The sequence below is a fragment of the Colletotrichum orchidophilum genome (genome assembly GCF_001831195.1).
Source record: "Colletotrichum orchidophilum strain IMI 309357 chromosome Unknown Scaffold_203.1, whole genome shotgun sequence".
Lineage (NCBI taxonomy): Eukaryota > Fungi > Ascomycota > Sordariomycetes > Glomerellales > Glomerellaceae > Colletotrichum > Colletotrichum orchidophilum.
In genome coordinates, this window is record NW_019173159.1 from 19,761 (window position 1) to 44,673 (window position 24,913).

At 53.0% G+C, this 24,913-nt stretch overlaps 7 protein-coding genes across 7 annotated transcripts; 5 read left to right on the forward strand and 2 right to left on the reverse strand.

The window, feature by feature from the left end:
• Window positions 1–500: 500 nt before the first annotated feature.
• On the forward strand, window positions 501–5,865 carry CORC01_13624 (uncharacterized protein; the record flags this gene model as incomplete). Its single annotated transcript, XM_022625240.1, has 2 exons — window positions 501–5,620; window positions 5,673–5,865. The coding sequence occupies 2 exons, from the start codon at window positions 501–503 to the stop codon at window positions 5,863–5,865; spliced, it is 5,313 nt and encodes a 1,770-aa protein (XP_022468242.1).
• A 656-nt stretch (window positions 5,866–6,521) lies between these two features.
• Window positions 6,522–8,328, forward strand: CORC01_13625 (uncharacterized protein; the record flags this gene model as incomplete). The annotated part of the gene is made up of 2 exons (XM_022625241.1): window positions 6,522–6,902; window positions 8,041–8,328. The coding sequence occupies 2 exons, from the start codon at window positions 6,522–6,524 to the stop codon at window positions 8,326–8,328; spliced, it is 669 nt and encodes a 222-aa protein (XP_022468243.1).
• A 2,237-nt stretch (window positions 8,329–10,565) lies between these two features.
• CORC01_13626 (isoflavone reductase) lies at window positions 10,566–11,527 on the forward strand (the record flags this gene model as incomplete). The annotated part of the gene is made up of 2 exons (XM_022625242.1): window positions 10,566–10,601; window positions 10,652–11,527. 2 exons carry the CDS (start codon window positions 10,566–10,568, stop codon window positions 11,525–11,527), a joined length of 912 nt encoding a protein of 303 aa, XP_022468244.1.
• Window positions 11,528–12,214: 687 nt separating this feature from the next.
• CORC01_13627 (eukaryotic porin) lies at window positions 12,215–13,389 on the reverse strand (the record flags this gene model as incomplete). The annotated part of the gene is made up of 3 exons (XM_022625243.1): window positions 12,215–12,322; window positions 12,376–13,020; window positions 13,081–13,389. 3 exons carry the CDS (start codon window positions 13,387–13,389, stop codon window positions 12,215–12,217), a joined length of 1,062 nt encoding a protein of 353 aa, XP_022468245.1.
• A 2,126-nt stretch (window positions 13,390–15,515) lies between these two features.
• CORC01_13628 (6-phosphofructo-2-kinase) lies at window positions 15,516–17,524 on the forward strand (the record flags this gene model as incomplete). Its single annotated transcript, XM_022625244.1, has 6 exons — window positions 15,516–15,841; window positions 15,892–15,927; window positions 15,975–16,242; window positions 16,294–16,374; window positions 16,427–17,029; window positions 17,093–17,524. The coding sequence occupies 6 exons, from the start codon at window positions 15,516–15,518 to the stop codon at window positions 17,522–17,524; spliced, it is 1,746 nt and encodes a 581-aa protein (XP_022468246.1).
• Window positions 17,525–18,270: 746 nt separating this feature from the next.
• CORC01_13629 (ubiquitin carboxyl-terminal hydrolase) lies at window positions 18,271–20,948 on the reverse strand (the record flags this gene model as incomplete). The annotated part of the gene is made up of 4 exons (XM_022625245.1): window positions 18,271–20,211; window positions 20,261–20,635; window positions 20,686–20,778; window positions 20,868–20,948. The coding sequence occupies 4 exons, from the start codon at window positions 20,946–20,948 to the stop codon at window positions 18,271–18,273; spliced, it is 2,490 nt and encodes an 829-aa protein (XP_022468247.1).
• Window positions 20,949–23,468: 2,520 nt separating this feature from the next.
• Window positions 23,469–24,628, forward strand: CORC01_13630 (ribosomal L5P family protein; the record flags this gene model as incomplete). Its single annotated transcript, XM_022625246.1, has 3 exons — window positions 23,469–23,704; window positions 23,762–24,461; window positions 24,518–24,628. The coding sequence occupies 3 exons, from the start codon at window positions 23,469–23,471 to the stop codon at window positions 24,626–24,628; spliced, it is 1,047 nt and encodes a 348-aa protein (XP_022468248.1).
• Window positions 24,629–24,913: the final 285 nt, after the last annotated feature.

Below are 24,913 nucleotides of genomic sequence, written 5' to 3' on the forward strand. Positions count from 1 at the left end.
GCAGCACTGTAGCAACGGCGCGCCGACCTGGAGGGACACTGGTGTCATCGAAACGGAGCTGACAACCTGACGTTTTCTCTTTCCTCGACAATTTGTTCTTCTGGAATGCAATCAGCAGACTCGAGCTTATTGTAGGTGCTCCAGGCTTTCTAAGTGTCTATTGCTGAAGGAGCCCGCAATTCATTGTTCCCTTTTGGTTTGCTTAATTATTGCATGAGCGAAACGCGCGTCTCAGCCTCTCTTACCCATCTTGAACATCAACCGACGGACCGAACTCACCTTTTGAGATACATCGCCACCACCTGCTAGTTCCCCATACCTTACCTCCCACCTCACCCCTACTTCTTCCTTCCATGCCACATCCTCTCCCGTTCTGATCCATCGGATACCCGAGTTTTCTGTGCCTGTTATCCGACCACCTCTTTCAAGTCCCGACGAATACCTGACGTTCTCGAAAATGATCGCATGCGCGCCGTAATACTCCCGACAAACAACCTACGATGGACTATTCGCGGCTGAAAGCTGCCGCTTTGCAAGGCGGCGAGGAGGAGGAGGCCGTCACCGTCGATACCAGAGCCTTGATCGACAAGGTTCTTGCCAGATACTCGGGCGAATGGACGACGTTGCGAGAGTTAATCCAGAATGCCGCCGACGCCCAAGCAACAACCGTCAAGGTTAAATGGGAGACGTTGCCCTCGACCTCAGTTCCACTCCCCGCCACCACGAACCGATCCGAACTCCTCAAGCATGTCATTGTGAATCACACACTGCGTCGTCTGGTCGTGGCGAACGATGGCCAGCCTTTCACCAAGACCGACTGGGGAAGATTGAAGAGGATCGCCGAGGGAAACCCCGATGAAACAAAGATTGGTGCGTTTGGTGTCGGCTTCTACAGCGTCTTTGCCGACTGCGAAGAACCCTTCGTGAGCTCCGGCAATGAGGCCATGGCATTCTACTGGAAAGGGAATGCGCTGTTCACCAAGAAGTCCACTCTACCTGAGGACCAGAGCAGCGGCGACACCACCTTCGTTCTCGACTACCGGAATTCCACTACTCCTTTGCCGAACCTACTGTCCGTTAGCCAGTTTCTCGCAACCAGTTTGACATTCGTCGCTCTGCAACATGTCGAGTTCTGGATCGACGACTACAAGATTCTGGATCTTCACAAGAAGACCTCACCTAGTCTCGACGTACCCATTCCGAGAGATGTTGAGACGCGGACGCGAGAGGGTCTGATGCAGGTCAAATCGGTCGAGCGAACCAGCACTCAGATCGATGCAGCCGTTATGAGTGCCGCTGGCTGGAAACCGAAGGCTGCGGCGGCGACCAAGACAGCCGATACATACGGCGTTGGATCCGAGGTGCCCTCATTACGGAGCTTCTTCTCGAGGTTGACGTCCTCGGCATCGCAAGTTACTGTCAAGGGAAAACAGCAGAGAGAAGAGGCAGCCGCTCAGGAGGAGATCAGTGAGAACGTGACCAAGCTCTCTACTTCCACCATCTTCTTGCGAGTGACAACCGCCTGGGTCAAGACCAGCGTCTCAACTTCGTTCGCGGCCGAGTTGGAGCGTGCGACGAAGAAACCACCACCCAAGACCACAAAGCTCGCCATTCTTACCTCGTCCTATGACGAGACCATGGCTTCAGAAAGTTCACGCTCCGCTACCATCTCAAAGTCTGTGGACGTGTTCGCCTCAGTGTTACCTAGCAAGAAACCCGGTGGCCGGATCTTCATCGGGTTCCCCACGACGCAAACGACCGGCGCCGGCATGCATATCTCGGCGCAATCAGTCATTCCTACGGTTGAGCGTGAGGCCATTGATCTCAACGCACGATGGGTTAGGACATGGAACATCGAGATGCTTCGGGCGGCTGGTATAATGACAAGACTTGCTTTCATTAACGAGATGAGTGATCTTGACTCCAAGGTCAAGAATCTGGTCGGAGCTGCGACAAAGATTGGCGCGGAAGACCTCGCCAAGCTCTTACCTGAAGCACTTCACATCCTCAAGACATTCACTTTCGCTGATTCTACACCAAGCGGTCAAGTTTCCCAGATTCTTGAGGAAGCGTTCTGGACGGCCTTCAAGAAGGCTTCTATCGAGATATTTTCCTCCAGAGGTGTTTTGTCTAGTACAAAGGTCCGACTCGGGTCTGACGAGCTCAGCAAGTTCGTCGACACCATTCCTGTTGTGCCTCGAGAGCTCATGGAGAATGCTTTCGTTAGAAAACTGATGGACTTCGGTCTGCTCAGTCCAATCACTGTTGACGACGTGCGGATAGAGCTGGAAACCAAGGCAATGAATAAGGAGCAGCTTATTAACTTCATTGGTTGGGCCGGCAAAAAGGCGCTCAGCGGAGAACTGGATCCTCCCAGCAAAGCTCGTCTTCTTGATGTTGCGGTTGCCACAGTCACTGAAGACGGCAGTGAGCAAGGTGATATCATTGCCCTTGGCTCCATTACCAATTACCAGTTAGCGAACAAGATTCCAGCGAATCTGCCGATTCCCCCGAGAACCATACCTATGGCCTACACCAACCATTGCTCTGCTCCTGAGCTGCAGGCCCTTGGTTGGGAGCCTCTGGAAATTGTGCCATGGCTGCGTTTCCTGCTAGAGCTCGGCTCGAGCAGGTCTGACGAGCAGAACTTGAAAAAGTCTCCAAAGTTCGCCGTTCAGGTCCTTACGGTGCTGTCCAAAAACTGGGACAACATTAGCCAAAGCTCCAAGTCAACGATCATCACCCTGCTTCAGGCTCATACTGTCATGCCGACAAAGACGGGCATGAAGAAGCCAACCGACTCTTTCTTCCCTAGCGTCAAGCTTTTCGATGATCTGCCCATCATCCAAGGCTGTCAAAGCTTGAAAGATAAGTTTCTTTCGGCAATCGGAGTACGCAAGACGGTCGACCTCGACACTATCTTTTCTAGATTGTTGAGCCCCTCGGCCGAGGGTGCGCAGAGGTGGAGTCACATGGAGCTCATTAAGTACCTCGCCTCGGTCAAGGACGACATCCCCGCCGACGACATGAAGAAGCTTAAGGATACTCGTTTCTGTCCGGCGGAAGCTGGGGCGAAAGGAATGGAGCCATCCAAAGGCACGACTGAGTTGTACAAGGTCTCGGAGCTGTTCGAACCAAAGGAGACACTCAGAACTCTTCGGTTGCCTGTGTTGCAGTGGCCTGGTCCGCCCGGAAGCTACAGGGCCAGCAGTCACGAGGGCCGATTCCTAGCCATCCTGGGCTTGCGACCATACCCCTCTGTCATCGAGATGGTCAATATGATGGCGTCCACAGATGCAGAGCTCAGAGCGTTCGCAATGACCTACTTCATCGCAAACCATCATCTCAATGGCTATGGGGCCTTCAACCTTGCCGATAGTCGCAAGGCCTTCTTGCCTCTTCAGAAGGACAACAAGCTGGTCACGCCTTCAGCTTGCTTCACCAATGAGGGTGCTGCGATTTTGGGCTTCGACATCCTGAAGAAAGACCTTCATGTGCATGCCAACAAGTTTGGGGTAGTTAGGGACCCGCCCATTACTGAGTGCGTGTCTCGTCTGCTGGCCAAGCCACCCCAGGATCGGCAAATGGCCGTCACTCTCTTCGAGTATTTTGCCCTGCGTAGCAGCGATCTTGGAGAGGGCAGTTTATCAAAGTTGCGTGACGCACCCATTGTTCCCGTAACACGGCAGGCTCGCGACTCAAGCGAGAAGACTGGCTCCTATGTCACCCATATCAGCCCCAAGCGATGCTACCTGGGCACGTCAGCAACCTACGGCAACATCTTTGACTTTGTCGACTTCGGGGCTGATGCGAACACATTTCTCTTCAAGTGCGGAGCCAAGCATGAGCCCACCAAGCCAGAGATAGCACATCTAGCCTGCACCGAGCCTGCACGACTTCTCAGCATTCTTCAGAGCCCGGATAAGTACCTTGCTCTTCTGAAGTCTTTGGCAGAGAACATGTCGACACTGAAGAAAGACAAAGAGCTGATTCGCAAGATGAAGTCATCTCCATTCTTACTCGCAGCCAAGGAGATCCCATCGCCGCCATCTAAGGACAAGCTTATTGACGTGGACGACGACGATGCTCCTATCAAGCAGTATCAGCTGGCTACTGCGAACCGAATCGTCATCTTGGACGATATCATCAGCTACCGCTTGTTCAAGGACTACTTGATCACTGCGCCCGAAGAAGAAGTGCTCGAGGAATTCTACCATCAGCTTGGCGCTCAGACTTTGAGCTCGCTTGTGGAAGAGGAAGTAAGAATCGGACCTCATGCGGACAAGCAGGACCGGGCAGCTGCTCTGCGAAAGCATGTTCTCGAGCGGTCCAAGATCTTCCTTCACGAGTACTCGAACTACAGACGAGAGCATATCAAGCATGATGCCAAGTGGTTGGAGAAGAGCCTGCGCGTTGAGCTCGTCCGCTCGGTTGCACTCCGTCGTTCACTCAGGGGTCACAGCCAGTCTCACACAGAGAAGAGATCCGCCGCCAGCGCACAGTCTGGCTCAAGTTGGATTCTCTACGTCGCAGCTGAAGGGCAGCCGGACATGTACCAGGTTGGTCAGGCCATCTGCCAGCTTCTCCTATCACGGCCGAATCAGCAGGCATATCTGTTCTTCGAGCCCTTCCTGACACTCGACCTCTACGGCCTGAGAGCTCGAGGATACAACGTTGATCGTATCCTTCGTGCCAAGGCTGCTGAGGCAAGATTTGCTGAGGAGGAGCGTCGCAAGGCGCTGGAAGCTGAGCAGAAGCGGATCCAAGAGAAAGAGAAAGAATGGGGTCAGCAAGCCAAAGCTGCTGAGGCTGCTCGACAAGCTGCGAAGACACCGGACCCGATCATGCCGGGCTCTTTCGGGGATGACAGTCCCGAAGAGGCTCACAGATCGCCTCCTCCACAGCAGTCGCGGAAGAACAAGGGGCTCTTCTCGAATCTGTCTCGTCGGTTTGGCTTTGACGCTAATGAGAACGAAGAAGCGGAAGACCAGCTTCAAAAGTTCATTGACAAACCTCCCGAGACGCAGTCGCAGAGCATCGCCAACCAGCCTAGCAGCAGCACGGAGAGGAAACCTGATGATGGGCGCGTGACCAACCCAGCGACTATTGGACAGAACTTGCTCAACGCCATCAACTCTACCAGAGCTCATGACTCCAACAGCGTGTTCTCGCCACCGAGCGTCAACGAGGTGAAGGAGCAGGCCACCTACTGCGACAGCACTCCCGCGCAAAATATAGTTTTCGCGGCGGAGGCGTCGAACAGTATGAAAGTCTTCGTCTCAAAGAACCTGTCCATGGATTCGGGTCAGTTCCTCTCGAGGAATCATGGTCCTATCAACGCCTTTTCTGGTCTTCTTAGCGAGGTCGCTGGCGTTTACTCTCTTTCGCCGCGCGTTCTTCATATCTTTTACGACGAGTCGGGCTCTACGATTGCATTCAACAGCAACGGCAGTGTCTTCTGCAACTTGCGTTTCTTCTTGCAGCTCCATGCGGAGAAGATTCTGAGGACTCAGGCAGGCGAGGCAAAGGCCGAGGCGGCTGTGTGGTGGTGGGTAGTGTTGGCTCACGAGCTGGCGCACAACCTGGTCCAACCTCACAACTCGGACCACAGCTATTACACGTTAGTGATCACTCACCCCAAAGACCTCAACAATTGAGCTAACATATCATAGTGAGTCGTTTATCCAGCAATACTTCGCCAAGATGGTGATCAAGACGGCGCAGTGGACTCAGCAGACTGCCGCGGCCCCTCCTGCCCTCCCCTCTGCAGCCTCGCAGGCTCAGTCGCAAGCCCAGCCGCCTCCATCGTACAATGAGAGCAATAGACAGGTGCCGGGCAACTCCAGATACACCTTGTTTGACTAGAAGTCGTTTAGACGACACAAGGCGCGGTCAACAGTCCGACATCGCCTTGACCATTGATTCCTCCAAGACATAGATCCCTCCTCTCTCGTGCGCTTCATGGCGTCGCCGCTTTTTCATGTCAGTTGTAGCATTACTGGAGTTTTTGGTAGCACTGTAAAGGAATGAATTGGTACATCGTGTACATACCTTAGAATATGAAGTTCCCCCCCCCATTCATTGGCTAGTGGAAAGACAGCCTCGTTTATCATGCATCCCACTCACGTGTTGCTGCGCCTCAGCTGGGAGCCTCCCCTACATGACAGCCTGATGGAGGTCTTTGCATTCCAACTTCTCGCTGTTTTCTCACTCCTCGAATATCTTGGTCCTTTAGTTCGCTATTCCAAACATCCGCGGCCATCAATCCCTTTAGAGTTGGTCCAAACTAAGATTGGAAAGAATTCTCCCAACCCACCGTGTGTCTCGCGCCTTGGTCACCAACTACCATGACTGACTGCACCAGGGAACATATTGCAAGTGACTATCGTCTCATTCAGGCTGGTGCCCGTCAAACAGGGTAGACATTTTCAAACGCCTGCCTATTGACTCACGGCCGGCCACTCGGGCTTCAGTTCAGACTCGTCTTGCCTCGACGCTTTGCTCTTAAGAAGCAAGACAGCATGAGGCTCATCAATGTCGATACTCTACAGTTGGAGGAATTCTTCGATGGCAACATGCCCGAGTACGCGATTCTCTCTCATACTTGGGGTAAGGAGGAAGTGAGCTTTCGAGATCTCTGCTGGCTCCACGAGTACGAGGGAAATCGCGAAGCCTTTGCTTCTCTCGAAGGCCTGATGGCTTCAGCTACAATGAATTCGGAAGATAAGGCCCAAAAGTTACGACGGCGGTCCGGATTCGACAAGATTATGCAGAGCGCACACCTTGCGAAAATGGAGTCGTTACGATACATATGGATTGATACGTGCTGCATCGACAAGAGCAGCAGTGCTGAACTTTCCGAAGCCATCAACTCCATGTTCAGGTGGTATCAAGAGGCCGAAGTTTGTTTTGCTTTTCTTTCGGATATTTGTGTTGATCGACGACAAAGCAACACGGATACCGGTTCGGTTTTCAAACAGAGCAGATGGTTTACTAGAGGGTGGACGCTGCAAGAGCTTCTAGCCCCCCGCCGCGTGGAATTCTATGACCAATATTGGTATTACGTTGGAAACAGAGATCGTTTGCGAGATATAATTTCGAAAATCACCGGCATACCAGGGAGGATCTTGCTACAAATTCATCACTTTCAAAATGTGTCTCTGGCAGGCAGAATGTCTTGGGCAAGTCGGAGACAGACTTCGCGCAAAGAAGATATGGCGTACTGCCTCCTTGGTCTGTTCGACATCAATATGCCGCTTCTTTACGGAGAGGGCGAAAGGGCTTTTGTTCGGCTGCAGCAAGAAATCATCAAGGAAACATCTGATCAAAGTCTATTCGTTTGGGGTATCAACCAACCCACTGGTACTGGAGGCCATTTTTTTGCGATGTCTTCGGCCCTCTTCGCCGGAGCTGGTTCACTCCTCATGGGGAGGTCGCCTTCAGAGTTCCAATTGACCAACAGGGGCCTCCGAACCAGTTTACCTCTTCTTCAACTGCCAGAGTTCAGAAACGAATCTCCAACCTCGCGTCAATACTTTTATGCGCTATTCGATATTCTTGATGACCATGGTGGCAGGCTGTGTCTCCCACTCTTCGCAAACGAGTCTCCTTCCGGGCCTACGGGTACCGAGCTGTTCAGGTCTGCCTCTAGACCAGTTACACTCTCCGGAGCAAGCCTAAATAGGCGGGCAAAGATCGAGCGTGAAGAGCTGGTGATAGTGCGGCAGTCTTTGGGTCAGCAACCATGGGGCCACCGACATGTGGTTTCATATTCCGCCCCTGCCGTCGGTGTTGGGCCCCGGCGATCCCCCAGTAGAGATTATCGAGACTTTTCCTCCGATGATAGAAACTAAGCTCTTTCAATCGGACGTTTCCGTCTCCATGCCGAACCTTTGGAGTCCGAATGCACGGTATTTTTTCCTGCGTTGTGCGCTACCCGCAGCACTGGGCGACATTTTACCCAGCCACGGTGCCGTACGAAACTTCGTCGTTGTCATCAGCCTTTCTTCGGGGACGACGCCAACTAATCATGCGCCAAAGATTCAGGTTATTGACTGGGAGGCGTTCCATCTTGCCTTTTGGGATGATGAAGGAGGCACAAATACATTTAACCCGTACAGAACATTATCTCAAGGAGCTTTGGCCGATGGAATCGTCTCCGGCGCCCTTTACGCGTCTTTAGCCGATGCCATCGTCTCCGGCGCCCAATTCCATGCCTGGCGAGACTGGTCTGGAGAATTCGACTTCTGCGTCAACGGCAAGCCTCTTAAAGCGATCACGAGGTTTAGCAGATGGCCCAAAAGAATCGTCCTAGAATGGTCATTTTAAAAGAAAAGAAAGGCGCCAGGGGCTGTCGGTCTGCCAAAATCAAGGTGTTGGGGAATAGGAGTGGGCAGGCGTTGTGGTAGCTTTGGCAGCTTGATCGCGGTTCCTACCAGAGGTTGAGTCTGACTTTCAAGCTAGGTATTCATGTTTGCCTTTGCAATTGCTTTTCATCCCTTATCCTTCTCCGGGTTCCCGTCGTGACAGTAATTACAAAGGTAGAGGCAGACAAGGATACTTGAAGACATAGGGGTGATAGGAGTGAACATGGAATGGTGTTGGGAGAATGGCTATGTATCATGGGGGTATTCGCCAGTGGTGCGGTAGTGGTTGTTAGTTAGTGCACTGACCACCGCTCTGTTTTAGTAGGCATCTGGCGGGAAAAAAAAGAGATTTTCTTGACAGCCCAGATCTTTCCCATTTTCATTCTTGAGAATTTTTACCTCACCAAATCCTTTCCCCCTTTCCCTTTCTTCCTTCATGGTCTACAATGCATAGCGCATCCCGGATATTCAGAGGGATTAAATTATCCACTGCGCAATCCTGACGCCTAGAACTTTTCTACCTCATCCGGCCGATCCTACCGTGCAGTTGGACAGAGCTCTCGATTAAGCTTAGCTCTTCCCCTCAGCAGCACCCAGTATAAGCACACATTGTGCTCCCGCCTTGCAGCAACCACACAGTTCCTCTTCTGCGGCGGTGGTGTAAGGGTAACATATAAGCTTCCCAGTCCTTCCAGGCTTGCTTATGCATCGAGTTCGAGTCTCGGTCGCCGCAATTTGTTTTTTGCTAGACTCAACGAACATGCCGGTGTTGTAGGTTTGCATCTTTTTTTGCAGTTTTCCGCTGTGGCAGTGTCAAAGGGGGCAAACCAGGTATCAAGCGTCCACTCAGTGATTGATTCATCGAGTCAAGGCATGGACAATGTACGTTACTTTACTACTTCGAGGATAACTGACATCCAGGTAGGCTAGTCAGGGATGCACCGCCCTATTTATTTTAAGTACAAATTTCTGATTGTGAAGATACCCTTGATGAACTAGAGAGTGTCTGTCTACGAAAGAGACAATGATCGTCAAGAGCACCTGTAGTTTCTGAGACTTCCCTGTTCTTCGTCTGAGAGCGTTGACCTGCCAGCAAGGCGATTGAACCATGATCAGAGAGAACACGAAGAAGAGAACCACCAAATAAATACCCGCATGCAAAGGCCAATTGAATGAACTCTGAACTCTGTACTCTCGCTGTTATCTCGTTTCTAACCAAGAAACTTGTCATAGCAATGGTGAGTAGGCAGATGAAGACATGATGAAGGGGTATCCTAGCCTCACCCGATGGTCCCAAAAACCAGGCAACGGACCTCCGTTGTCCGGGGCCCCACCCCGGCACCGACCGCACACGGTATTCTCAATATGCCGGTGCCCGCGCACTTAACATCTCATATCCAGTCTCCTTTGTCGGCTGCTTGTTTTGGATTTGTGACGTCTCGCTGCTTCGCTGCTTCGCTGCTTACTTTGAGTTTCCGGTTCATGGTGAGGCATTCGCATCCGGCTTACCCGCCACCGCTCGCTTCATCTCATCTCTGAAAGCTCATGTCATGCACATCCAGACAGCTGCAAAGCCAACAGCGTACCCGTCTTCCCTCAATCCGAGCGGGGAAGACAATATGATAGCAGCTCTTTCATTCGTGGTCGCCGTTGTAGTCCCCCTTGCTTCGAAGTACCGCCCATTCGCCAACCTGTCCGTGGTTGCTCATAGATAACCGGTGACTAGAGCTATCAGTTGGCTTGGCTTCAACAGGTAGCCTGAGCTTTTCGTGCCTTGCTCGATCAGAAATCGAGAGACCAAATTGACAGCAGTCGGTGTAGTCCCGTAAGGGCACCCACCACAGCACGTATTCGAGAAGGTCGAACCGGACGTGCGCTTCTTCGTTGTAACCATCTGTCACGGAAACAAAGGGTCAGAGCTCAAAAGTGCAAAAGAGTAAACGTCCTCTTTCCCGCAGGCGGTTCAAACACAAATGGCGACCGGCTCACCTTCAGACGAGCCTGGAACGGAATGGCGTCACAGCGACATACGCTTTCGAAGCTTGCGGTCGGGGATGGACGCGACGTAGCTCTCATCCTTGCTCTCCTCATAGATGGCTTAGCTATGGGAGCTTATAAGGGCATGCTGCCGGCTTGAAGCCTCACTTCAAGTTGTTGCTCTTCAAGAGAAAACACAAAGTCACCACCGAATTACAGAAAATGGCACCATCAATCAAGAATGTCGCTCTCGCTGGCGTAAGTATTCCCCTCATCTCTCATAATGAGCAGCCATTGACATCATGCAGGCCGGCGGCAACCTCGGCCCTTCCATCCTGAAGGCGCTCATGGACTCCAACAAATTCAACCTCACGATTCTGACCCGTAAAACCGGATCCCAAAAGTTTCCCACGGGCGTCACGGTCAAAGAGGTCGACTATGAGTCCCTGGACTCCCTGACCCAGGCCCTCAAGGGCCAGGACGCCCTCGTCAACTCGACAAACAGCTTCGACCCTAAAGTGGCGACCCGCGTCGTGGACGCCGCCGTCGCCGCGGGCGTCTACCGCTACGTCCCGCCCGACTTCGGCCTGGACCCCACGCGCGTCCACGTGCCCAGTCTGCCCATCTTTGGCATCAAGGCCCTGACGCACGGCCACATGCAGCAAAAGGCCCAGGAGAACAACGGCCGGTTCACCTACACCATCGTCACCTGCGGGCCCTTCCTCGACTGGGGCATCCGGTCCTGCTTCATGGGCGTCGACGTAAAGAACAAAAAGCTTTCGCACTTCAACGACGGCGAGAACATCATCCCCTACACGATGCTCGCGGACGTCGGCAAGGCTGTCGTCGGCACCCTGCTGCACCCCGAGGAGACGGCCAACAGAATTGCGTACATTTACTCCGCCGTCAAGTCGCAGAAGCAGATGGGCGCGCTCGCTCAGGAGGCCGTGAGCGGTCCGTGGGAGACTACCACCGTCGACGTGGACGCAATCTACGAGAACTGTATGGAGTCTATCAAGAAGGGCATCATGACGCCCGATGTGATGTACCCGCAGCTTTTGTACGCATGCTCCAAGAAGGAGTTTGCCCAGCCGTGGGCAAAGAGCGACAATGCTCTGTTTGGCATAAAGGAAATGAGCGATGACGAGCTGAAGGCGCTCTACAAACAAATTGCCTCAGAGTAAAAAGTCATAGTAGCCACAATAAATCAGGCGTGATCAGTAAAACCCCCCAAAGTAAAGCTTTGCATACAATACGGCCAATGAATTTTGCGCAGCTCAATGCCCTCTATCACGTTCATAGGGTAACAATGTACATGGCAAGCGATGTTATATCAGCATTGAATTCTATCTCCTTCATACACAGTACATACGAGAGTTGTTCATCACGGAAGCCAATCATGATGCGCAGCCTCAAGTAGATGCTCTCGTGAATTGTGGCATCAGCCACTCAGCTTCGGGTATGCCGTTCCAAGCCTCCCAAAATGCATCCAAGCCGGCCAATACACCACCATATTGGCCCTGATTTTTTTTGCTCGGGCTGAGCGTAATATACACAGGTCTTTCTGTCCGGCCGAGTAGAGAAGTCGAGGTTCAACGAACATGAGCGTGAAGGGCGGACCAAAAGGTGGAAGACCTCTAAAAGGGAGAGTATCCGAGACTCTGGTTTGTCGGGTCCGTGCTGTCGAGGCGTGAAGTCGTTTGTACTAAGACAGCAGTATAAGAATGAGAACTTGCGAAAGAAAATCAAGTTCGTCGACATCGTTTCTTGTCCTCGCCGGGGAAAAACATCAATTATTGGGTTCGATTAGGAGCGGAGCTTCGGTTCTGACTTGGCTATGCACCAAGCCGTCCTCGTATTTCTTTTCGGGTTTAGAAGGGAATGTTGGGAGTTCCCTGGGCACCAAGAGTCTCCTGCTGCTCCTGGAGTTCCTCACCACCGGCCTCGATGGAGATACCGACACCGATCTTTGCTTGTTGCTAAAGCGAACATTAGCATGCGGGCGTTTCAAATCCCTAGGTATAAAACTTACAGAAAAGTGGTCAACATCAGCAGCGAGAGTCATCATAACGGGGGCGGCAATGCGCTTCTCTAACAGACAGCTGAGCTTGCCCTTGGAGTCGACCTGAGCGCGGAAAGTAGACATTCTGAAGTCGTACTTGGCACCAATAGTAGTAACACCCTCCTTCTGGAAACCACCCATGACGCCAGCGGCACCGGGGACGAGCGAGAGGGACAAGTCAACACCAGCCTGGACCTTCTCGGACAGACGTCTCCAGTAGGAGGTGTTCAGAGCACCCTGAGCCTGGAGCTGAGCGGTAGCAACCCAGTCGTTGGACTTGTAACGGGCGCAGTATGAGGTAGCAGTCTCGGGACCCTGGGTCATGGCCTGGCGCTGCCAGACAGTCTCGAGACCGAGGGCGAGCTTGGGAGTGACCGACTGAAGGTAGCTACCAATGAAGATTCCGGTGACACCGCCGTCGAGGCAGGAAGGGTTCAACATCTTGAGGGAAGCCGTGAAGTCGTCTCCGGTGTATTCGTTCTCGAACTGGAGCATCTCTTGGCCAGCGCCAGGGGCGGCCTGGAACTGCGTTCTCGACACGAGCTTATCGGACCATCGGTAGTTGAATCGGGTGGAGAGTTGGCCGTCATTATCCATGTTTCCTTGCAAGAAGACCTGTAAAGTCAGTCAGCCAAGTTCATCGCGCTTTGCTTCGCAGCGCAAGTGGCGACGGACCTTGCTTGTTCCATACAACGCAGCAAAGGTGTACGGGTTCAAACGCTCGCCCATCGCAAATTGGTGAGAAACCTGGAACAAGGGCGACATGCTGAAGGCCTTAGTCAGGTCGGCGCGGAGGCCGGTGAACATGTAGTTCGTGAGCAAGACATCGCGCTGGACCTCCCTAGTCAGGTTCTCGGTGGTACCGGGGTTGGACAAGCCGAGCTTCGCCCTCCGTTCCGAGAAGGAGCTGATGGCATCTGAAAGAGAGTTGGCGACGGGGTTGTTCAGGAGAACATTTTGGATTTGTTCCAAGCTTGACGCCATTGTTGCGACGGTCGGCGCTGGACTGGGTCGAACAGAACCGGGTAGATGAAGGGCAAGAAAAGAAAAAAAAAGTCAGAAATAGAACAACGAGGGTACCAGATGATCTGGATCCGTTCGAAATAATACAGCTGCGACTGCCCTGGGGATCGGTTGATGCTCGCGCAATGGGCAGGCAGGGGCGTTGGGGGGGGGGAGGAGGGTCGTCGTGTCGGAGTCGGGTTGGTGATGATTGGAAAGTCTGAATAAATTTCTTCGCTGATTACAGCCAGGTGCTGGTCGAGCACGAGCCACAATGCCACGCTAAATCCAATGGGAACAGCTGGCAGCCACGACTGGTCAAGCCGCAGTGGAGTTTTCTTCTGGAGCTCCAGCTCAATGACAGAATTGTATCACGTGATACCGTCCAGCTCTGTGGCATCGTCTTACGTCAGGCCAGCAGGGCCTGTCGGTCCGAAGCTTAACCGGGTCTGACTTGTCGGGTCGACTCCCCGGCTAGTCCAAGGATGGACTACAGATCCTTGCCCGCATCCGGTACGTTCCCTTGGCCCTCTCCATCGCTGAGCCCAACAGTCTTCTTTTCTTACAGTGTTAGTCTTGGTGCTTCCCGAACTACCTAAGCGAATTCCTACTGGGCGATGACCCCAGATACCCTCGGCTTCATATTCACCATCTCACGATCCCTGAGACTTCCCATATTTCGACATACTCCACGCCACTACTTGAATTCTCCTTTGGTTGGGCTTCGGCAGCACAGGCCTTCGTAGAGTCTCAGTATTGGAGCCGCGGGCCGTCCAAAAAAAACTGGCGGCTTAAATCGGAACGGGCCAGCTCAGACACCAGTGCCACATCTGCCACGATAGCGATCACCAAAACCTTTGAAGCAACTCACCTGCGCCATTTTACCTGCTGCAAACAAACTTCGTTGCGCTTCATCCAAGACCAAGACTCAACTCGGACAAGCTTCGTGAGGACTGGACATCGACGGCTGCTTTTCTCTACCTACCGTATTCGTACTTCAGGAGCAGACAGTGCGTCACCGTGTCTCCGCTATTTTCTTCCGCAGCGGCCCCTCCACCCGGTCCAGAGGCCGTAGTTGCCTCAAGCGCAACCCGCTCCCAGCTCAGAGGACGGGGCACAATCCTTGACTCTTTTGTTGTTTCGAGGTTCCAAGGAAGATTCTGCTCCAACTGTCGGAATGGACACACTACTGTGAGTTCCTCTTTTCCTTAGGTACCTATTATAGAAGGAGGGGTCATGAGAACCCCGCCAATTCATGTTCTACACATCAACTCCTCTTGTGACTGGGGCAAGTGCCTCTGGACACCATGTGATTATGGATTAAGTCTACCCAGAATCACGGATGGCCATTCGTAAACGAGGAGTCCTGCAATACGGGATTTGAAAACACACGTTCGAGCCATGTTGGCCAAGTTTGGAACGAAATCCACCTCGCCTAAGCCCGCCTTTCGACGATGGCTCGCCCAGACTCCAGCCTCCTGACATAGCAACTTGTCGTTCTGCCTTCGTCATGGCAGACCTGAGTTTCAAGTGCGAGGACGTAGCAACAGATGATATGACAAAGATCGTTGTGGCAAACACCCATTCACAGTTGCTTGCCTGTCAAGTCTCTTGAAGTACGACTATTGGCAAGGGTTGAAAGGCGACTTTCGTCCATCTCAAACAAGGACACAAAGTCTCAGATACAGAGATCATCACGTTTGAAATCACATCGCTTTCACAGGCTCTAAGGTTGCCAACACCCTCAACCATATCCAAATAGTCCACGTCGGACTGGACTGATTCCAACAGCTCAACCTAAAATCTCAGCATGGCTAAACGTACTCGACTTTCGTTTGTCGATGGCTGGTGGCTACAAGACCTTGTTCACATAGGAGGCGGGCGTGTCCATGTGTGAATACCCAATAAGACGCACGACATCATCAGAACAACAAATGAAGCGAGCGCCAATTACTCCCTCTTTCCACTTTCCTCAAGTTGCTATTCAGTCCTCCTGCTTTCTTTCTTCTCTATCTTGAGATTGCTGCTTTTCTTCTCTTCCATATCAACTTCCCCATCGGAACATCTACCACCATCTCTGACCCTCACTCTCTACTTGATCAGTCATCATGGCGAGACGGATCGGAAGCCCTGACTTGGATAAGCTTCTCCAAGCGTTTGAGCGCCAGACATTCTCCTCTCGCGGCGTTCAGCCTCGACCGGAACTCGCAGAAGGACGAGGTATTGACATCACCTTTCTTGACAGTACTGCGGAGATCGCGGCCAACGCGCCAAGATACCGTCGCAAAAGCTCGACTTTCATCGACGGCATTCACGATGTCCCCGAGGATCAGGATATGGCACCGGCCCAGCTCTATAGCACGATGTCTGGCCGTCTGTTTCACTCTGGTCGCATCGCCATCGTCATGGTCGGTCTTCCGGCTCGTGGCAAGACGTGGGTTACTCCTATTCATTGGGCCTAAAAAAATTGCTAACACTCCTTAGCCATATTTGTGTGTCCATGGCGCGTTACTTGGGCTGGTGAGTTAACAACGTTTGTTTGAAGCGCATTGGCTCACGTTTATCAGGTTGGGAGTCAAGACGCGCATCTTCCATCTGGGCGACTACCGTCGCGCAACCGTTGGCAAGGGCGGTATAGTCCCTGAGGACTATTTCTTTCCTGATGCCTCCCCCCAGTCCGTGATTCTTCGGCAGAAGATTTTGAAGAAGTGCCGTGAGGACATCTATGCTTGGTTGAACCATGAGAATGGTCAGGTCGCGATCTACGATGCTGTCAACCCCACTGCCGCTGGTCGTCGCGCGCTGGCTAAGGAGCTTGCGAAGCACGACGTTCAGGTAAGATTTGTATCGATCGGTATGCTTACTCAAGGCACTAACGTTTCATAGACTCTCTTCATCGAGTCATACGTCGACGATGAGGGCATTCTGCGCGAGAATGCGCGCAATGTCAAGATCTCCTCCCCTGACGTAAGTGCTAGCTGATATGAACTATACAGTGCTGCGTTGCTAACATATTCAGTTCGCCGGCATGGACCCCGATGAGGCTGCCAAATTATACCTGCGCCGCATCGATATGAAGATCCCTGTCTTTGACACCATGGACGAGAAGGAGCTCAACTACATCAAGATGATCAACGCGGGACAGAAGTTCTTCTACAACAATGTCTCCTTTGGCTACCTCTCTCACCGCATCGTCTTCTACCTGACCAACCTGCACATCAAGTCGCGCACCACCTACTTCGTTCGAGCCGGCGTTACCACCGAGGAAGACTCGTACAAAGCGGATGCCCCTCTTTCCGAGGAGGGCATAGCGTATGCCGTCAGAATGTCAGAGACACTATTGAAGCACCGCGAGCAGGAGCGCGCCGCCCTCGTGGAGAAGGGCGGCCCCGCCATCCCCCTCCGCCCTCTGTCCGTCTGGACCTCCACCCGTTGCCGAACCGTTCAGACCGCCGACTACCTCAAGAACAAGGGCTACAAGATCCGCCAGCGTTCGCAGATGAGCCAGATCAACCCGGGCGTCTGCGAGAAGATGTCGGAGCGGGCTATTCGCCACCTGTACCCTGAGGAGGTCGAGAAACACGAGCTGGACCCGTATCATCACAGATACCCGCGCGCTGAAGTAAGCATGTAGACCTCATCATCGCTGATCCTCTCTTGTGCAACACTGACACTATATACCTAGTCATACCACGACCTCGCCGTCCGTCTCGAGCCCATCATCCTGGAGCTGGAGCGCGAGCAGAGCGACCTCCTCATCATCGCCCACGAGTCCGTCCTCCGTGTCCTCTACGCCTACCTGATGCACTGCGCCACAATGGACATCCCCATCCTCAAGTTCCCGCGCGACGAGATCATCGAGATCATCCCCGCCGCCTACCAGAACGAGGCCAAGCGCGTCCACATCCCCGGCGTCGACCCCAAGATCACCCCCGGCTCCCCCGAGGACATCCGCATCCCCGTGCCTGGGGGAAGCGGTACCGCCAGTGGGAACCTCTCGCCCATGCCGGGTCTGTCCTCTCCCGCGGAGCCCAACGTCGTCGTCGAGCGCCCGCCCGAGAAGGTCATCAACACGGCCGCGGAGATGGTCGCCGACAGACAGAATGACGAGGATTAAATCGCGAAATGGCTTTTTTTGCGGCTCAAATGGACCACTAGCTGCAATTGGTTGAACGGAAAGGACGATGGTGGGAAGGTTTTCCCGGCTTTTTCACAATGGACCGAAGCAAAATGGGCAAGGACATTGAGAGACGGGTCGGAATTGCTAGTGTGGATGGAAAACCATCATTTTGCTCCAGCCGTGGGATGACTTTCTCACAAAATTTTGGCTTTGCGTCCGACGTAAGGACACCCATTTTTTCAGTCAAAGGGGGAAAAGGGACATGGTTTCTGGTATCCAAACGCGCCAAACATGGGAAATGCACAACTGGGAAAGTAGGTCAGGTAGCTGAATCTTCATGAATGACGACCCAGTCATCACAGTTTTATTTATCCCAAGCTGTTCTGTCGTGCAGAGAGGAGGGGATGAAGTAGACATCTACAACTCCTCTTTGCTTTCAACTCCGTGGTATTCCGTTAATTTTTTTTTGGAGCCAAAAAAAGAAGAGGAACTCCGCTGAACGCCCTCTCCGTGCTCTCACGCCACTGACGGCGCTGCGACCTAGCTGTCGCGCAGTCACCGCATTGTATGTACCTCTTCTCTGCCGCTTGCCAAGACTATCTCGGTCCACCAAAACTCCTCGCTTTTCCAGGGCTGAGACAAGCTCTCGTCGAATCTTACCCCAAATACACCAACTCGCTGATAAACTCATAACTTTGTCTTCCTGTCTGTCGTTCATTCTTGATCTGTCGTCGGTAATGTGTTTACATCACTGCGCATTCTCGCTCCGGCTCCTCCCCATCCTTGTTTTTCTTCTTTTCCGTGGAGCGACTCTTGGACTTGCCTCGCTTGTGTACATGCCTGTGATGATACTCCGATGACTTTCTCTCCCTGGTCTCCTTGGAGTCTTTTCTGTCGGTTTCTGCAACAGGCGTTGGCTCGGCATCAATGTTCTCAACAAATTCCTCTTCAGTCACTGGATCAGGGATAGGGACACTGATGGACGTCGCGAGCGCGTTGCTGCTCAGGTTGCTGTTGGGGTCACGAAGCGGCTCTCTGCTGGGTCGCATGAGCCCGCCGAGTCGAGTCATCGTAAGACTGATGCGGCCCTCTCCTGCTTGACTCGTAGGTCTGCTTTTGCTTTTTCCCGTGAACAGAGCCGCGGCCCGCGAGAGTCTTTGGGCTGTCGTCTCTTCTCCCGGTGTCACGGCTGGCGATATAGCGTCCGGAGTAATTGCTGGGGTGCCTAGTGTGGAGTCTGTGAAGGTGACACTACCACGACGAGAGTCTTTGAATCCTAGGTATGGCTCGTCATCGCCAAAGCTTATACGGCTAGGCCGCTCCAGTTCCGACGAAAAGCGAATGCTAGGCGCTTTGGGTGGGGATATCGAGGTATTCTCAAAGTAATCGCTCCTCGACGATGACATTCCAGAGTGATTGCCGTTGACCGGATTTGGCGTGGTCGGTAGGTTGATGCTGACCTTGGACTCGTTGTAAGAAGGAGGCTCAGTTTCTGTCTCTTCGGTTGACGCTACCTCTACCATCGGTACTATCTGGTAGAACAGGAGGTAGGGCATTTCGTCTTTCAGTGCTTGCTTGATGTCGTCTACATAAGTCACCCTGCTTTCGATGTTCAAGTCGTCGAATTTGACCCATTGTGCTTCCTCGTAGTCGGGAGGGGGGTCATTATCGTGTCGTCTGTTGTCGGTGAGGAGTTTGGGCGCAACTCTAGCGAACGAGACATAGTGTCCACTATAGACCGAATCGCCACGATGACAAACCACAGACTGAAGCACCAACTTATACTCCATGCTGAAGCCGTTGGGGTCTTCTTCAAGATGCGTCTCGTCGCCGAGCATGAAGTGCGGAAGCCGAAGACTGTCCGGGATGTCGATAAACGTGTTTTGGCGTTGTGGAACGCCAGAGTTGGACATCATGTACCGCTTTAAGCAGATACCGACCACGGGTCGTTGGTTGAAGTTCATAGCGACCTCCATATCGTTCTTGGGCTCCTTGTTTCCGGCAGCGTGCCACGGAATCAATCTGAAGAATTGCCAAGCTGGAATCGTCACGGCCTTCACCACAGTAGAGCTCGTTTGTCGCGCCTTTTCCAGCATAGTAGTAGATGTGTCGGCATCCTTGCCCTTCTCCTTCTCCTCTAGTACCACGCGTTGTATAACACTGGTTGAACGGTGTCTTGGAGTCGGCCGTGAAGAGCTACTAGGAGACACTGGCGCGCCATTGGGGGTTTGCGAGGTTGTCCAGCGTCGCTCAAGAACTGGCGAAAGCTGTGTGGGCGACGCGCTAAGCGTGTCTTGCGCGCCCGCCTCTTGTTCATTCTCTTGAGTGACGATCCGTATGCTGTTCGCATTGTTTGGTGTCATTCTCTCTGCCTCCTTCTTGTCTTCGTGGCTGTCCCTGAGCACATCTACCTGTGTGTTGAAGTATTCCTCCAAGCAGTCTTCTAACTTGATCCCCTTGCCTTCGGAGTCGGGAGGAACTGCTAGATTCAGGAGTCTCTCGTAGACTAGTTTGTGATCGTCCTTGTCGTTCTTGCCTTGGTGAAAGAGATCGACTTGTAATTGCAAGAGGGGCAATTGGAGCGTTTCGGTGACGAAAGCGAAGGCTTCGGAGGTATCTTGCTGCTCTAGGAGCTTAGCGTCACTCCAGCCGCAGTCGGCCAGCGCATCTTGGATCAGTTTGGTCTGTGTCGATTAGCCAAAGTCAGGTGTGATGAAACGAGCTACGACTTACCATATCCGCGTATATCATCTTTCCGCTCCTGAGCATGTTCACCCACAACCGGAGCAGCGTGACTAGTCTGCGTCTTGGCTCGTCCGTGAACTCATTCTTCAGCATGCATTCGAAGGCGTCCAGCTTCGCAAACATGGCAAACAGCAGGGAGTCGAGGTAGCATGTGACATTGCCCCTATTCTCTGCGCCGACCATTTCGATTTGGGGGTTATAGTGCGTGACCTTGCCCGCAATTGCTTTGTATTGCATCTGGATAAACTCGACGGTTTTGTCGACATCGCCGTCAGCGAACTTGCTGTTCAGAGAGTCTCGAATGTGTTCCGCAGCTACGTCGGTGATATTAGACTCGGCAAGAAGGTGCCTAATATCTTCGATCTGTAGGGCTGTTAAACTTGTGCAATATTGTAGTACTGCGCTTGGTGTACCTTGGCTATCTCCTTTTCCTTCACTTCCTCGTCAGTGGGTGCTCGATCGCCCTTGAAAAGCGACCTGAAAGCTTCGGCCGAAAGTGGTCGATTCTAGTTTGAAGATGTGGAATTAGTGTGGCCGTCCCCATGGAAACGCTTTTGGAAAGGAGTCTCTTCAGTTTCTGGGATATGAAGCTCACCTTCTGCCCTGGCTCCGAGGATTTGCTCCTGCGATGGGTGCCATTCCTGTCCCGCAGGCTAAGAAACTTCTTGCCCTTCATGGCTGCAGAGCCTGTTTGTTGCCAATAGCTGGGGTAGCTAAGTCGCGATTTGGTGCCAAAGGGCCTTGGCCACACGAGAGAAGCAATCGTCTCAGCGGTCAAGAATCATGGCCAGGTTGAAAGTCGCACCCCCATCGGCCAGCAATACGGGAGTGGGTGAGGTGGGGAGCAATGCTGAACAAAGATGAAGAATGCACCGAGTGCAAGGTTAGGTATGGAGGGGTTCTGGCGCGTGTCGGCGGGGCAGATTTTCGCAGTCGCAAAAGACGGGGCTGGGATGATCAGGTCTGGAATCTGGGCTTTCCGATGCAGAGCGACGGTATTTCGCGGTCCAGGTGGCCTGTAACGGCTATGGGTGAGAAATCGAGTGTCTGGCGTTTCCCCGAATTCCCTGAAAGAACAAGTTGATTCCAGGAAACTGAAGAAATAGGCCACTTGTATTTATTACTCAGGCGTCAAGAGAAGAGGTCTGGAGTGGGAAGACGAGATCCTATGGTTGAACACACGGGGAAATGCTAATAAAGCGAGAAGGGTAGCGAAGGACCTTCGACTGGCTCCTGGCGTCAACAAGGGTCAGATGGTGGTGGTTTGTGGATTTGGCTCAGAAAATTCGGGGTCCAATGTGAGCAGCAGCTTTGGCAGGGTGCATAGGTGTGGAGATGCACCAAGTGGACGGACGGGCGTGTACTGACGCGGCAAAGCTTGGGCGGGATGGTACTTATGGCCCCTGAGAGATTTCCAACTTTCCTGCTGGGGGCACTCGGCGTTCCTTGCGGACTTGCCGTCAGTTGACTCGGGAGTCTGGGAGCGCCAGGTCGGTGGAGGGTGGTGGCAAGGCGGACTTTCAGGTAGCTTGCTTTTACTGTTTGTCACCTCAGACAGACAGACGGACACGGCGGATCCTGCGTTGTCCAAGATGCCTGTGACTCCGAGCTGACCTACCTGTCTTTCTTCTTCTAGCTGACTTTAGGTTTCCCGGTTGGCAGCAGACGGAGTGTATGTACGTGGTGGGGATGGGACTGTAGCAAGTAAGGTAGGTCAGGTAGTGTACGAAGGAAGGGAAAAGCCAGAATGTTCCGTCGTCCCTTCAGCTCGGCTGCCACTTTTCTCACATAGGCCCGACCGGGCTCCGAATATGAGTAAAAGTAGCCTGCCCCAACATCCAATGTCCACGCGAGGTGACATACGAAAAACCTGTCTGTCGTGGGAGGAACATCCGAAATTGACTAGGCTGCCCATTTCACAAGATGAAAGTGGCAAGTCGTCCATCGCATCAATTGCATATCATTCGATCCCCCAGTCACAATGGTTGAAGTTAATTGGACATCTTGACGTGGCCGGTACAAGAACATTTTAGGCTGGACGTAACTCTCCTCAAGTCTCGCCTCTTGTTTCGAGGTGGTTTATCAGGACCCGAATGATACCCTATGGGACACATCCTGAAGCGTCCCTTACTTGCGTAGATCCGATATCATGGCTCGTTTCATGAGCCTCCTCGACCATGGTGTTCTTTTACGCAGAGCTGGCTTCGCCAAGAACAGACGAAGAACAATTAGAAGAACGAAAGCAATACGGGCGTCTTTCACTGAGCTACCCACCCTAGCGACCCAACTCTAATCTAGCAGCAGAAGTATCGGGCTTACACACGGAGAGAGCAGCGCCCGCAAAGAGCATCAAAGTCTCTTGACAATGAATTAAAACTCTGTCGCACCATTTGCCAACCCCAAGCCCCCTAACCACTCGCGTTGTGTGTGTTGGATGCTGATCTGTTACTGAAACTAAACTCCAATCCGATAAAAAGCGCTCGCGTAAGCTGTGCACGTTCGCTTTCGCGTCCATCTTGGGTGCAATCAGGCAACCTGCATGCTAGCGCGCGCCGCTGCCGCACACCGAAGAGCACACAATGCCCATCGTTGCCCATCTATCCGTCCCATCTTTGCCTGTTCGTGTCCGAGAGTGCAGCTCAAGTGTCTCCCCACCCTGTCAGCTCGAGCAAAGCGGAAGGCAAGCTCCAGCTCTGCAACCGAACGCGCACTTGCTGACCCATTGAGCTGGTGACTGACATTCAGCTGGGGCCGAATGACTGCTACGTAATCGAGCTGCGCGCACAATTTACCCGCTTGCCGTTCTGGTAGAATGGATCGTCGGTGCCTAGCTAGAGTCCGAAGCTCGATGGAGGGTGTCAAGTAAGCGGCGGTCTTGTTCCTGATGACGACAGTGGGACAACCGCAGCCTGGCATTAAGGGACCGAAAGTCCGGATGCTGCTGGTCACGTTCGCTCCGACGGCCCCCGAGTGACATTCCCAAGTCACTCCGTGCTCTGTCGCCTGAAGATCTAGGCTAAAGCCCGCAGGCATATCAAGCCACACTTATCCCCAGAGCTGAGCAGAAGGGTCCACTTTACAAACACACCAGCCACGGGTGGCACGGGCCGACTGAGCATTTCGAGATTGAAATTTCGAGCATCGCGACTTGCCCTTGCAGACGTGTTGAGTTGCGTGACAGTAATAACGACTAGCCATGGCCACTCTGCGAGAAAGCTCCCGAATAACTCGGTTTGTCTGCAGGCAGCGCTCGCCGTGGCAATTGACCACTCTTGTCGCCCGACGATGCGAATCTACCAGTGCCTCAGAGGCTCAGTTCGCCGACCTCGAGAGCTCGTCCCTGACTGCGCCTGGTCCTGACGATGCTGCCATACAAGCTTTCAACACGGCGAAGCGTTTGTCTGAAAGACCGCAGCAGCTTCCCGGAAACAGGTGCGCATTGAATCTTGATTCTAGGGTGAGGCAGAAGGCTAATCGATGAGGCGGCAGATATCAATACCATCCCCCCAAGTACAACAGAGGCCCTCTGCACCCGATTCAATCACCGCCCTCCACCGATCCCACGGCACGAGACTTCGTTCCTGGGCCCTTCAACCTCCCTCGCTTGCGCCAAACCTACGATGCGACCATCGCCGCCGATCTCCTTACAATGACCTATCTTCACAAACCCCCGGGCACACCAGAAGTCCCGGTACGGGAGCGTTTAAGAGCGTGGGACGACTCCTCGCCGTATAACAAGAACCGTCCTCTCCGCGGACCAAGAGGTGGGAGCAAGCTCGACCTGCTGGAGAAGAACATTGACTGCCGGTCCGTTCCCGAAATCAAGGCCGTGTCGCTCCATGCCTTCATGCCCTCGGCTGCCAAGGCGCCGGGAACGCTCCAGGTTGCCCGTTCGGTCATCCAGTCCATCAGCGGCAACGTCCCCGAGATCACCAAGACCAAGAAGAACGTCGTTCAGTGGAAGATCCGCGAGGGCGACAAGACCGGTGTCAAGACGACCATGCACGGCCCCCAGGCGTACGATTTTGTCGACAAGTTGATCAACCTCGTTCTGCCCAAGATCAAAGACTGGCCCGGTGTCAACGCAACCACTGGTGACGGAAACGGTGGTATCGGTATCGGTCTGAAGCCGGATGACCTGGTCTGGTTCCCCGAGCTCCAGATCAACTACGACATGTACCCTGCCAAGGTGAGATATTCCGTCTGCCTGCATTGTGTGATCAAGATGCTGACGAGTCTCTGCAGCTCCTCCCAGGTTGCCATATTTTCATCCACACGACCGCCACGTCGAACCGCCAGGCCAGGCTTCTACTCCAGGCTCTTGGCCTTCCTTTCTACGGAAAGTTCAAGGATTAAAAGGGGACATTGTGGGGAAGGGGTATCCCGTTTTGTACGATATCAACATATTAGAAAGCCTGTATATGAATGTACCAACAGATACGGTCACTTTTGAGATGTTTTTGGTGCCAAATGTGTGATCAAGTTCTTGGTTCATCTCATACGGTAGTAATCGTCTAATACCATAATCCCATGTCTTTTGGTTGTCCCATACGTCAAATGATCCTCATGCCGTACCACCCGCCGAAACGCCGTCCATGCCAGTAACATACCAAATCCTCCATGCCTCTTTTCTCGGATTGC